The sequence below is a fragment of the Scophthalmus maximus genome, chromosome 12, assembly GCF_022379125.1.
Source record: "Scophthalmus maximus strain ysfricsl-2021 chromosome 12, ASM2237912v1, whole genome shotgun sequence".
Classification (NCBI taxonomy): domain Eukaryota; kingdom Metazoa; phylum Chordata; class Actinopteri; order Pleuronectiformes; family Scophthalmidae; genus Scophthalmus; species Scophthalmus maximus.
This window is the reverse complement of record NC_061526.1, coordinates 6755819-6767500: the sequence shown is the minus strand read 5'-3', so window position 1 is coordinate 6767500 and position 11682 is coordinate 6755819. Positions and strand designations below refer to the sequence as shown.

Below are 11682 nucleotides of genomic sequence, written 5' to 3'. Positions count from 1 at the left end.
AGTGGGACTTGAGCCAAGACTGTTTTTCCTTCCGGGCCGAGCGTCGTCCCTACTTTTAAATCCGAGCGGTGTTGAGAATATTCTAGTTTTAAGACAATTCTTTTTTTCAAAACCAATTGACTATAGTCCATCTGCTGATGAGGACCGTGTTGTGGTCAAAAGCTCCAGAGCAAGTGACCCTTGAGGCAGGAAAGATTTCTCAACCATGTGGGATGTGAACATCGCGGCTTGTGCCACAGATTACTTTCCTGTCAGATTAATGGTTAATGCCATTGATGCATCTTGTATGATGCGTTACAGTATTCAACGTCCTGCTGCTGCTGTTTTTAAAAAAAAAACCCCCAGAGGATCAATAATTCAAAACCCTGAGCAGACACGGCGCGAGTTTGTCAACGCTTCCTTACGGATAGTTTCTGCGTGTCCCCGTCCAGCACTCGCTCCAGGTAGAGCTGCTTGATCTCCCTCTCCAGTCGGGATGGGAGGCCCGGATACATGGTGCTCCCTCCGGACAGAACAATGTGCTTATAGAAGTCTGCCCTGCATGGTCGAAGGCAAAGTGATTAATCCGTCTTAATAAAAAAAATAATAAAAATAGTTAAAGTGATTGATTTAGAGACGGCAGCAGTGGGAGTCCAACCTGAGGTCCATGTCTGCGGCCTGGATGGTGTTGAACAGCAGCTCGGCCACGCCCGCTCCCTCCACGTTGACGAGGTGCGGCTGGAAGAGGGCCTCGGGGGCCCCGAACCTCTCGCCGCCCACGTTCACCTGCCGGCCGTCGGGGAGCTGCACCGGGGGGGGGGGGGACTCAGGTTAGGGGGAGGGACGGGGCGAAACGGCAGAGAATCCGCGGTTGCCCAACAGAATATAAGCGAATCCATTTAAACACTTACCAGGTGCTCACCGCTGACCCCTAGCGGCCGTGTTCATAATTACCACGAGAGGTCTACAGTACGCACGGCCTTTCAAACGACCACGTACGTCGTAATCTGGTCGTGGTTTTTTTGTATTAGAGGACAGTCTATCCTATACAGACACCATTCTTTCTATTGTATGTTCATTTCAATGTCCTATTAAACATTGTGGCCAGGGCTGTGGTGAACTCGGAGTGATCGTACCATATCCGGACGGAGTTTCCAAACCTGTCCAGATCTAAGCGTTCCCAAGACGACACAATAGGGGAAAGGCAAGGTATTCATATCCAAATATTAAAGACATGGGGCCGAGAGAATGTCTCTCACGCTAATGCTAAACGTTTCCTTGCCGTTTCCCGGGATTCTGTGCCTCCCACGTACCGTGAACGTCTCCATCAGGTAGGTGGTCTCGGTGGCCAGCCGCTGCTCCTGTTCGATGTTGTACGCCACGTAGCAGAGCTTCTCCTTCAGCATGCGCACCGTCTCAAAGTCGGCGGTGTGGTTGAAGGCGTAGCCGCGCAGAAGCAGGAGCTGACGGCGGGGAGACGATTTAAAGAAAACAAAATAGACACCACCAGGGATGGGAAGTGGTCTTATCGTGAGGCGTTCACTGACTCGCTGTCCGGAGCCCCCTCACCTTGATGAGGTAGCGCGTGATGTCACGGCCCGCGATGTCCAGCCGCCGCGTCAGGTGGGGCAAGGAGTAGCCCTCGTACACGGGACAGATGTGGGTGACGCCGTCCCCCGAGTCGACGACCACGCCCGTCAGCAAACCTGCGGACCCACGCGCAACATCTCATAAGGGGTCAAAGGTCGGACTGAGCGGGAAAGGGAAGCCAGAAGTCTGGATTTCTCGGTAGAAACGCCAAAAGAAATTGGAAAGTTAAAGAAAATGTTCAGAAGCTGCGGCCGCTGTCCTCACCCTGAGCGTACAGAGTGAGCACGGCCTGAATTGCCACATAGATGCCATGGAACTGGTACTTCTCGAACATGACCTCGGCGATCTTCTCCCGGTTCTTGGTGGGGTTCATGGGCGGCTCCGTCAGCAGGATCTGCGAGACGTCGAAAAAACGTACAGCTGTTTTGAAAATGTTTTTGTTTGGGGGGGTGTAGTAGTATTCCTCCAGGTGTTGAAGGTGAGAAAGGATATGTTTCTGAGCTCTGTTCATTTCTTTAATTTTTTTTCTTTTTTTCTTTTGCACCTAACCTCTGCCCAGCCCCTTTGTACCTTGCACTCCGACGGCTCAATGTCCAGGCACTCGGCGCCGAAGGTGTAGTCCCACAGGTGGAGCATGTCCTCCCAGCAGCGCACCATGCCGTTCTCCATGGGGTAGGACACCTCCAGCATGGAGCGACACTCGCTGGCCTCATCCCCCACCATCAGGTCCTGGGCAAGATGAAAAAAGAACGTCGAGCTTTTGGTAAGGATTCTTATTTTTTAAATGAAGCGTCGTGGGTTTTTTTTCTCATGGAGACATGTTAGATGAAAGTATTACCTTTCTCTCTGTTGTCTTATTTTTGCATGTCCGAGTGATGCTGTAGCTGCTAAATTTAGTGAATATTAAAAATACATAGGAAACAAATATAACGAAAAGGATGAGGGCTGGATCTTTCATCAACGATGCCAATATGATACTGGGTCTTAATACAAGAATTTCGTTTTAAATTAATTAGTAATACATGTTCCTGATATAAAATCAGCAAAAGACACAATATGAAATTGACAGATTTTGGTGTGTGACCTGTTTTGCTGCAGACACATTTCAGTAAGGAAGAATTTGTCATATTTTCATGCTTTTTTCTGTTTTGACCCCCCACATGATCACAGCCCGGATGCCAGTCCGACTGACTTTCATCCGCCAGGTCCGGGGACCGCTCGAAGAGCCCGGCTGCCCGTTAATTCTTTAAAAGCAGCAACCCCTCACCTTTATCTCAATGTTGCCCACTTTGGTGCTCGACCGCAGGATCGGTCGCCCCACCATGGCGGGGAAGATGTGCTCGGGGAAGTTGGAGCCGGAAAAGCCACACTTGACGAACTGGGGACGGAGGGACCAGAAACGGAAACATGGGAAATCGTTTTGACTGACACTGACATTTTTTACAACGTCTTTCTCGTACGGATTATTTCCATTCACAAAGCGGTTCCAGCATTCAGTCTTAATCCGGCACTAGGCTTAATCTGCATCCAGGAAACAGGGTTTCTGTTTGTGTTATTGTACAGTAAAGCTTTTACCAGATTGCCTATTTATCTATCAGGCCATCAGCGCGATTGCAATTCCATTACATCTTAAAAAGCACGTGTAATAATTTCCCTTTGCATGCATTATCACAGTGTTTTTTTTTATTATTTCATGCACGTCACTGCAGACTTCCTCTCCGCCTGTCATGACTGCACCTCGTACTGTACTGTCTGGACTTGTCTTAGTGACCATCAGCACATTCCTTAGCCTGGAGGGATTCAGCACATTCCATGGCAGAGGCCAAAAAAGATTAGGCCGAGTGCAGGTACGAGCACCCTTTCTGATAACATCGACATTCTAAATGCTACAGTACAGTATTTTTAAAAAAGCCCCTCTTGAGGTTGTGGTACCTCAAATCTCTCTTCCTGCTTTTTTTTTGTTGTCCAATCACCGCTCAGCTCAAAGCTTCACAACCATTTATGGCTGTGTGTGTTTGTGTGTGTGTGTGTGTGTGCACATACAAGGCAAGTCCAGACACATGTGGAATCAAGCTATGCAAACAGATTCACACCCTGGACTTTTTCACACGTTTGCAACTAAACCCAGCTTTGTTCAAACAGTTGGTTTTAAAAATAAAACGCTGAAGTTTGACACGGTTGTTGCAGGTTTGCGTCGAAAATTGTCAGAAATGATGTAGTTTACAACGATAGAAGGATACAGACAAAAAAAGAATCATTATAATTAAATAAAATATACACTACAATACAATAGAGACAATGCATAACTGATGATGTTGGGGCTGTTATGTGATAGAATAGTGATATTTGGATTATCTCACTTACCCCTGTCCCATTGTCACAGACCACCACTTTCCTTCCTTGGCTGTCCATCGTCACACGAATGCTATCATAAAAAAAAGCTCAAGATACAGTACCTCCCTCCTGTCAGGACAGGGGGTCCAACTCAAAATATAACAAATTCAAGATTTGCGCACATATGATTTAGCAGTGACAATAACTGACAGGTAAGCAGGAGGCTTTCTTGCTCCTCCGTCAAGCGAGGGGCGGGATTATTGAAGGTGAGGACGCCCATTATCTGTGGCCAAGAGAGAGAGAGAGGGAACTACACTGAAAATGTTTTCAGTGAGAAACAGGTCGATCATGTCTTGTGATTGTCCTTCCTTTTTTTAAGGTTGACATTTTCTTCAACTGTTCATAACTGAAATAATAAATAAATATTTATTATTTTAATGTCCCTTCTGTGGAGAAACGTTCCTCCACTTATGTTCACTGCTTTATCTGTGCGGTCATATTTAATAATTTATCAGAATTATCAGATTTTGTGCCTTTCTGGAAACCAATCAAAAAGCTCCAATACCCAGCCATACTACATACAGTCTATGTATGAGATAATCATTGTAAACATTTCTAATTTTGGTTTAAAAAACAACAACTTTTGTACTATTTTTCATATTTGGATGTGATAAAATTACAAAAAAAATGTATTGATTCATGCTTTACATTAATATTGTAATCATTTTTTTCCTTGTTTTGATATATAACTTTAAAAAATTTAAGATGCGAAATAAACCAAAAAATTATCCATGCAAGAACATTTGTCACCAACATTTTAGTATTTTTGCAATTAGGTATACAAATTTTTGTGACGTCTTTTTATTTTTATTCTACATTTATAAAATAAAATGGTTCAAATCAATCTGAAATGTAATCTCCTGCATCTTTGTTAGACCTCTAACATCTTTTCGATGTTAATAAACCGTTATGTTTATTGTTAATTCTGTTGAGCATCTATTTTAGTCTAATTCAAGTTTTGCGCATCGTAAAAAGTGCGTCACAAAAGAGCGACCGTGGCTGTTTCCGCCCCCTTTTTCTATCATTTGCGCTCATTGGGGGAATAAATAGACGCGTCACTTCCGGCCGCCATCTTCGTTTGTTTCAGAAGACACCTGCAGCTAGTAAACAAAGTGAAAATCTCCTCAAATCAGCAAAGTGTTTGTCCCGTCACAGCTCGGTGGAAGAATCATTTGTGAACGTGCACGTTTGGAAAACATTGGTAAGTGTTGTGCGAAGGATCTAACAGGTAAAGAGCGAAGTATTTATTTATTTATTTGGAAACTACAGAGCTAAAAGGAGATGCTAATGCTAATGCAGTTAGTCTTGCTCGTCAGCAGGGGGCAACTGTGGCGTGAAACCGAAGTTGAAGAGGCAGTTTTTTTCTCACTTCAGACATTTTGACACGTCAACACTGTTGCTACCAGCAACATAATACATTTTTCTGCATTACCATAATTGCTGTTACTATGAACAATGTTGTTAGTTCCACGTTTGCTGGTCCTGCAAGTTGGAATTATCTGCTGTGAGAATACAATTATTATTAATAATTTATTTGGTCTTCAGCAAGTGGTTGATCTGGAAATAAAACAGCCCCCTGCAACTTTATACTTTATATTAAGATGTTGTAATTAACTTAGAATATCTTATTCTGTAAAACAAAAGAAAAGTTTATGTAGAAAATTAATAATGTAAGTTAAAAAACAAAGTTTGTATTGTGATGATTGTACAGTTGTATGCAGAAGTTTGGGCCTTGCTGGGCAAATTATGTATTTTGTTGATTTTTGACGTGAATAAGTAGACCGTAAAAAAACAATCCAACCAAATAAAACAAATAAACTGTAACTGTGGCATGCGCGGAAGTTAATTTGAAGTCTTTAACAGACTTGCGCAGCAGGTGAGACGCTCACTCAGCCGCAAGTGACCTCGGATCCTGAAGGGAGGCTAACTGATGACCACAAGGCAGTGGAAGGATATGAGGAGACTATCAAAACGGCTTCCAGCATGAAATGTCCACCGTCTGAATAATGGCATCAAGAAAAAATGGCAGTTAAGGGGGGAAACTGTAGATGTCAAGACAAGATCTGAAAGACCAATAAAAAGCGTGTATTGCACAATTGCACAAACAGGACGTGCACTCACAAACAAAATACTGAGCAGGCGTAAGTCTGGATAAAAATAGGTTCATTTATTTACATAAAACATTTACAAAATACATCTTTCCATTGACGCGCAGTCATGCGTGACGGGGGGAAGCAGTGGTCGCAAGAGAGACGGCAAACAGCAGGCCTTTTGACTGCGTCGAGGACACAATCATACACGAGCAGTTCTCAAATGTAATAGGCACACTGAGTTAAGACCCCTTTTTTTTAATGTGTCATAGTTTCTGTTTCAGTTCCTGCGGGAAACCGTCATCGGAGCAGCTGAGGAGCATTGACAAGAAAACTCCTACTTCCTATTTCAAACGGTGACCTGAAGGGAAGTGGCTACAACAGCAGCTGGTAACAAAAAATTTTTTGTGTTTTGAGCAGCACACGTGTTTTATTAATTGACATAAAGTTTAGACTGTCTATTCTTACGTTATGGTGTATTGTTGCATTGTAAAAGAGTGATGCCCTTTTTTCCTTTTTTAAGGCAATGACATATATAGAATTGAGTCATTCAAGTATGTGTACATGCACATTATGACACATAACCAAAATGTGTGTGCTGGAAATTATTTCAGTATAAATGTTATTGCTATATCCACAGTCTGTGTTTTGCTGTAATCTGATCAAATCATCAATGCGCTTGTAAACATACTCACATACAATAGTAGCCTACTCAAGGCATTTCAACGTCCACTGTGTCCCAAGTAGTTTCCACAAAGATGTTTTAATGTAGCTTATGTAAAAAACTATTAGAACGTGATCTATCCAAACAATATTCACTGTATCAAAACTTTATTCACATTTATCTAAAGACCATTGGCTTTATTTCTAAAAAAAATACTTTGCTTGAGAATTAAAAGAATACTTGTAGTACTAGACAGTGTTGCCAACGTTTACCTTTATGTACAGTCCTGAGTTAATGGTCAGCAGCAAACTAATTCATATAACAGTGTAGGTCATGTGCCATGGTGCTTTTTTTTTAAGTGCATAAAGTTTTTCATGTATCGTTCCATCGGAGCTACAGCAGATGGGGCTCTTCACGCTCGTCCTCCCTCACTCATCTGCGATCAGCTCCAGTGTGCCCACACAGTTCAGGTGTCTCTTTCACATTTGTCTGAACCCGATGTCCCCCCCCCCCCGCGCAGGGAAGAAGAGTCCGTCCACGAAGAAGACGAGTCCCACTGCCGTCTCAAGACTCAAACTCGCTGTCGCTGCTGACCGAGATCTCTGGCGTGGAGGCTCCCGTTCCCCTGCGCTCGGTCTCCGTGCTGCAGTCGCTGGCCTCCGGGCTGCCGAGGTGGCGAGGGGAGGTAGGTAGCAAGTGGGGGTGATGGCGGCGCTCTTGGAGGGACCCATCCGGAGAGCTTTCCGAGGGCAGGTGGGAAGGATCCTGCTGCATTCTGGGTGGAGGGAGAGATGAGGGATATGAGTGAGGTCCAGGATCGTAGTGGGGTGTGGCGGAGCTGCTCCTCCGAGAGATATTAGCCATATTTCTTGAGACAAGGTGACACACATTTCAACGTTTTTTTTAGTTTTTAAGACATACCTGTTCTTTGCGGATGCGGCCCGGTCCCTTTGGCGACGGTTCTTGAACCAGTTGCCGACCTGCGTGGGCGTGAGCCCAGTGGCCTGGGCCAAATGCCTTTTCCTGGACGGGTTGGGGTATGGGTCCTGGAGGTACCACTCTCTCAGCAAACTGCGAGTTCTTTCCTGGATGAGACAGAGTAATATGGCACATTTAGGCTCGCACGCTTATTTTAAGTGTCTTGTGTACGTCAAAACCTTTTTTTTTCTCCTGTCAGTGAGCGTGACGCACTTTTAAAAGACACCATATGCCTTTTAAAGGCGGTGTGGTTAGTGTTGCTTTGATATGTTCCCATTAAACTGCAAATAATCTCATCACTCGCATATGATGCTCAATGTAATCTCGTTAGATTGGATTTCTGAACAGATAATCACATTGTGAACGTACATAAAAAATTACACCCACTAAATTGGATCATGTTAAGGGGCTTAATAGGCCTCTGAGGTTTTTGATTCGGAGATTAAAAAGTTCAGTACAGTTATGAGCAATACTTCGCCCCGCCACAAGAGGGAGATCACATACACACTCACTGAAGTGCTGGAGCTCCCTCCCTACTTGTTGCTCATTTCTCCCTTATGAGTTTTAACAACTTTAAATAACTTTAAAGAGATGAAATACAGTCAGTACATCAGGACATTGCAGGTTATTGGTTACTGACAGGAAGAATAGTTTTGTAAAAAAAAAAAGAAAGGACAACACAAGTGGTTTCTCGCTATATGGCTGCATCTTAAACATGGGGGTAATGTATGCTGGAGAGCGAATAATAGCTTGTTCACACTCCTGCAGCTCTGCACTCATTGCATATATCGCTAAATTCATGTTTGTATTTGAATAGGAGCAGCCGCTGATCAAAGATGAGACAGAACCATAAGGAATCCTGTCAGAGAACAGTAGAGCTGCAGCAGTTAATCGATTAGTTATCAACTACTAAATGAATCGATAATCGATTAATCGGTTTAAGTGTGAAAATGTTATGATATAAGCTTCTTAAAAGGGTATCTAATTGAATATTTTCTTTGCTCCTCTATGACAGTAAAACTAAATATCTTTGGTGTGTGGACAAAAACAACATATCATCTCGGGGGTTTGGGAAACAACTGATCGATTCATTGAGAAAATGATCTACAGATGAATCGATAACGGAAATAATCGAAAATGTTACACATAAATATATATAGATAACAGTTGTGCGACAAGGCCCTCTATACTCATATTTGATAACTGTCAAAAAAACCCAACTAGAAAATCAACGTGATTAATTGCAGAGTGAACTGATTAAATAAAAAACTGCAGTTGACATTGTCTGACATTGTACAATAATCCGGCCCGGTCTTGTGTGAGATCTCTGACCTCGCACCGTTCAGTGGGCTCCACGACAGAAGGTATGGAAGGATCTTAACCGTTATCACCTTAACAGCTCAGAGACCAGCGCGGCGTGATGCGCAGCAGAGCTGCCTGCAACGGGCAATCGATTAGTAAATTAACCGCCAACTATTTTGATAATCGATCAAAATTCTCTGATTTCTTCTTCTTAAATGTGATTATTTTCTGGTTCCTTTGCTCCTCTGTGACAGTGAACAAAATATCTTTGGTGTGTGGACAAAAAACAAAACATCATCTTGACGTTTTGGGAAACACAAATTAACATTTTTCACCATTTTATGGACCAAACAACTAATCGATTAATCGAGAAAACAATCGACAGATTAATCGATAGCGAAAATAATCGTTAGTTGCAGTCGGGTTTAAAAAGCATCTTTACACTAGACAAGTAAGTGATGGTGAAGTCGTCAATGTTAAAATGTCATTTTCCAAATCATCTTAAATGACCGTAATGCCCAGATCAACGCCAGCTCTGATATTCAGTGTTTTTTTGGGGGGGGTCAAGGACGCGGGGTCCCGGTGTGGTGCCAAAAAGTGATCGTCCTCCAGAAACAGATTTCTTTTCTTTTTGGCAGATAATACACGGTGGTTCATGGGTTTTATGGCCCATTTCAAAGGAATGTCAACAGGTGAAAAAAAACTGCATGGGTTATGATCTCAGACAGAAATACTGCAGTTATAACGGTAATTGCAATCTTTGATTTTATTTTATACATAATTCATTACCTGCAATTCATTATGAGATGAGATGAGACTAATTATTTTTGCCTTATTACGCTATAAGCAGCACACGCAATGGCCACAATTGTGATTCTTCACTTACAAGAAACGTTAAAGTTTTTGTTTTTTTACTTCGATTATCTTCGACATTTCTATGAACATAAAGCTGCGGTCACGTGCCCACCAGAGAGTTTGGGCCACGTCAAGCCGCTCTCTGGCGGACGGTCGCCGTGCGGCCCCTCTCCGGTCTCGTACCTTGAAGCAGTGCGTCTTCTGCTCGCCGTCCCAGATGGTGCGGGGCAGCGGGAACTTCTTGCGGATGCGGTACTTCTCCACGGGGCCCAGCGGCCGGCCGCGCAGCCTCTCCGCCTCGCGGTAGTGCGCGTCCAGCCACAGGTCCTGCAGCTTGGCGTGCGACTCGCGCGTGAACCGGTGGCTCTGCAGGATCTGGTACAGCGCCTCGAAGTTGCCGCCGTGGAAGGCGACCAGCGCGCGCGCGCGCATCACCGACTCGTGGCGGTTCAGCGCCTCGGCGGCGGAGCCGGGCACCGCGGCCGGCAGCGACCACAGGAAGCGGCCGAGCCGCTCGATGTCCCCGGTCTCCTCCAGGTTCTCGCACACGCGCGCCACCTGGTCCGGCGTGAACATCGGCAGCGGGAACATGTCGCCTCGTCAAATGGAAGAAGTTTGGAAACGCGCGCAGGGCGCATGAACTGGTGTATCCAACCGTGCGTAAAAGGAAGAAAAAAGAAACTCCGTGCGCCCGCTGCCTTTTTGGGGGGGGGCGGGTGGGGGTGGGGGGGCTTGTGGAGAGATTACAACAAGTTTATGACACTTGCAGCATCTCTCTGCTGCCAGTCTTATGTAACCCGAGTCTTAACTTGTATTTGGGCGAATGTTTCAGGAGGAAGCTGCTGCTGCCCAAGAGCGCAGGGACGGATGAAGAAGGGGGGGACCAGGAGTCAACCCTGTATTTATAGCTGGATACAATTAGCATCTCTGTAGTTGTTTTGAGAAGGATTATACATCCCGGGCCATTAGCCTCTTAGTGGGGGGTTGTGTGTACAGAGGTGACTGGCTGATCAGCTTGTTTGGCTTAGCCCCGAGGATACATTGACTGCCAGGATGACTGCAGTGAGCAAACAAGCGAGGGATAGGTCATTTAATAGCTCTGATCTGGTGGAAGATGGGAGCCCGGCCCCTCGGGGAGGGAGGAGATGAGCAAACGTGGAGGGAGAGGTTCATTCGCTGTGACAAACAGGTCTCTGGGCAGCAAGACACACCGAAGGAACTGTAGGAGAAACGGCAAAGAAATGAAGGTTTCTGGAGGATGGCCTCGAGTTGTAAACGTTAAGATTTGGTGGGCCCAATGTGCCTCGACATTTGGCCCGAGAGGACACGTCGGGGCACAAAGCTGCGGCGATCTCCGAACCAGCTAATACCCATGTAATTAAAACGGACACGGTAGCACCTCCAGGCCCCCCCCCCCCCCCCACGGCGACCTCCAGCCAGGCCGAGGCATGTGTGAGGCAGAGCAACTCCAGGTTCATGGGAGTTAATGATCTGCTGCTGTCCCCACTGCTCAATCCCTATGATCCAAGTAGCTCATTAATCAGCCTTAGGACAATTTTCTTATTAATCAGGGATAAAGAAGCCTGCGAGCATCTGTTGGCTGTAACGCAAACACTTCTTTTTGCACACAAATAGCCAATATAGGAAAAAGAAAAGGAACACGTCGCGCTCTAAGCATCGTTTGACTTATTAGGCCGTATAAATTATAGATATTATACATTGACAAGACAACACTGAAGGCCCGTCGGTGGTCATACGCAGATTAGTCCACATGAATATGAGGCTTTTGCATGAAGGTTGCAGTCAGGTGACGGATGATCTGGTTTAAAA

The 11682-nt window shown here is 44.9% G+C and overlaps 3 protein-coding genes across 3 annotated transcripts in view; 1 reads left to right on the top strand and 2 right to left on the bottom strand.

The window, feature by feature from the left end:
• Positions 1-4165, bottom strand: part of zgc:101810 (uncharacterized protein LOC493612 homolog) — a 5381-nt gene extending 1216 nt beyond the window's left edge. The window contains exons 1-8 of the mRNA XM_035607610.2: positions 3934-4165; positions 2837-2947; positions 2140-2298; positions 1834-1963; positions 1549-1685; positions 1293-1442; positions 638-783; positions 405-537 (exon numbers count right to left, since the gene is read on the bottom strand). Of these exons, the coding sequence (XP_035463503.1) occupies positions 405-537; positions 638-783; positions 1293-1442; positions 1549-1685; positions 1834-1963; positions 2140-2298; positions 2837-2947; positions 3934-3981 (1014 nt within the window). The 5' untranslated portion in view covers positions 3982-4165. The remainder of the gene's footprint in view (positions 1-404; positions 538-637; positions 784-1292; positions 1443-1548; positions 1686-1833; positions 1964-2139; positions 2299-2836; positions 2948-3933) is intronic.
• Positions 4166-5029: 864 nt separating this feature from the next.
• Positions 5030-11682, top strand: part of nit1 (nitrilase 1) — a 28266-nt gene continuing 21613 nt past the window's right edge. The window contains exons 1-3 of the mRNA XM_035608045.2: positions 5030-5164; positions 6338-6443; positions 7238-7402. The gene's annotated coding sequence lies outside the window, so the exon portion shown is untranslated. The remainder of the gene's footprint in view (positions 5165-6337; positions 6444-7237; positions 7403-11682) is intronic.
• On the bottom strand, positions 6117-10524 carry six7 (SIX homeobox 7). Its single transcript, XM_035608347.2, has 3 exons — positions 10036-10524; positions 7639-7802; positions 6117-7492 (listed from the first exon to the last, which is right to left on the bottom strand). The coding sequence occupies exons 1-3, from the start codon at positions 10441-10443 to the stop codon at positions 7282-7284; spliced, it is 783 nt and encodes a 260-aa protein (XP_035464240.1). The 5' UTR covers positions 10444-10524; the 3' UTR covers positions 6117-7281.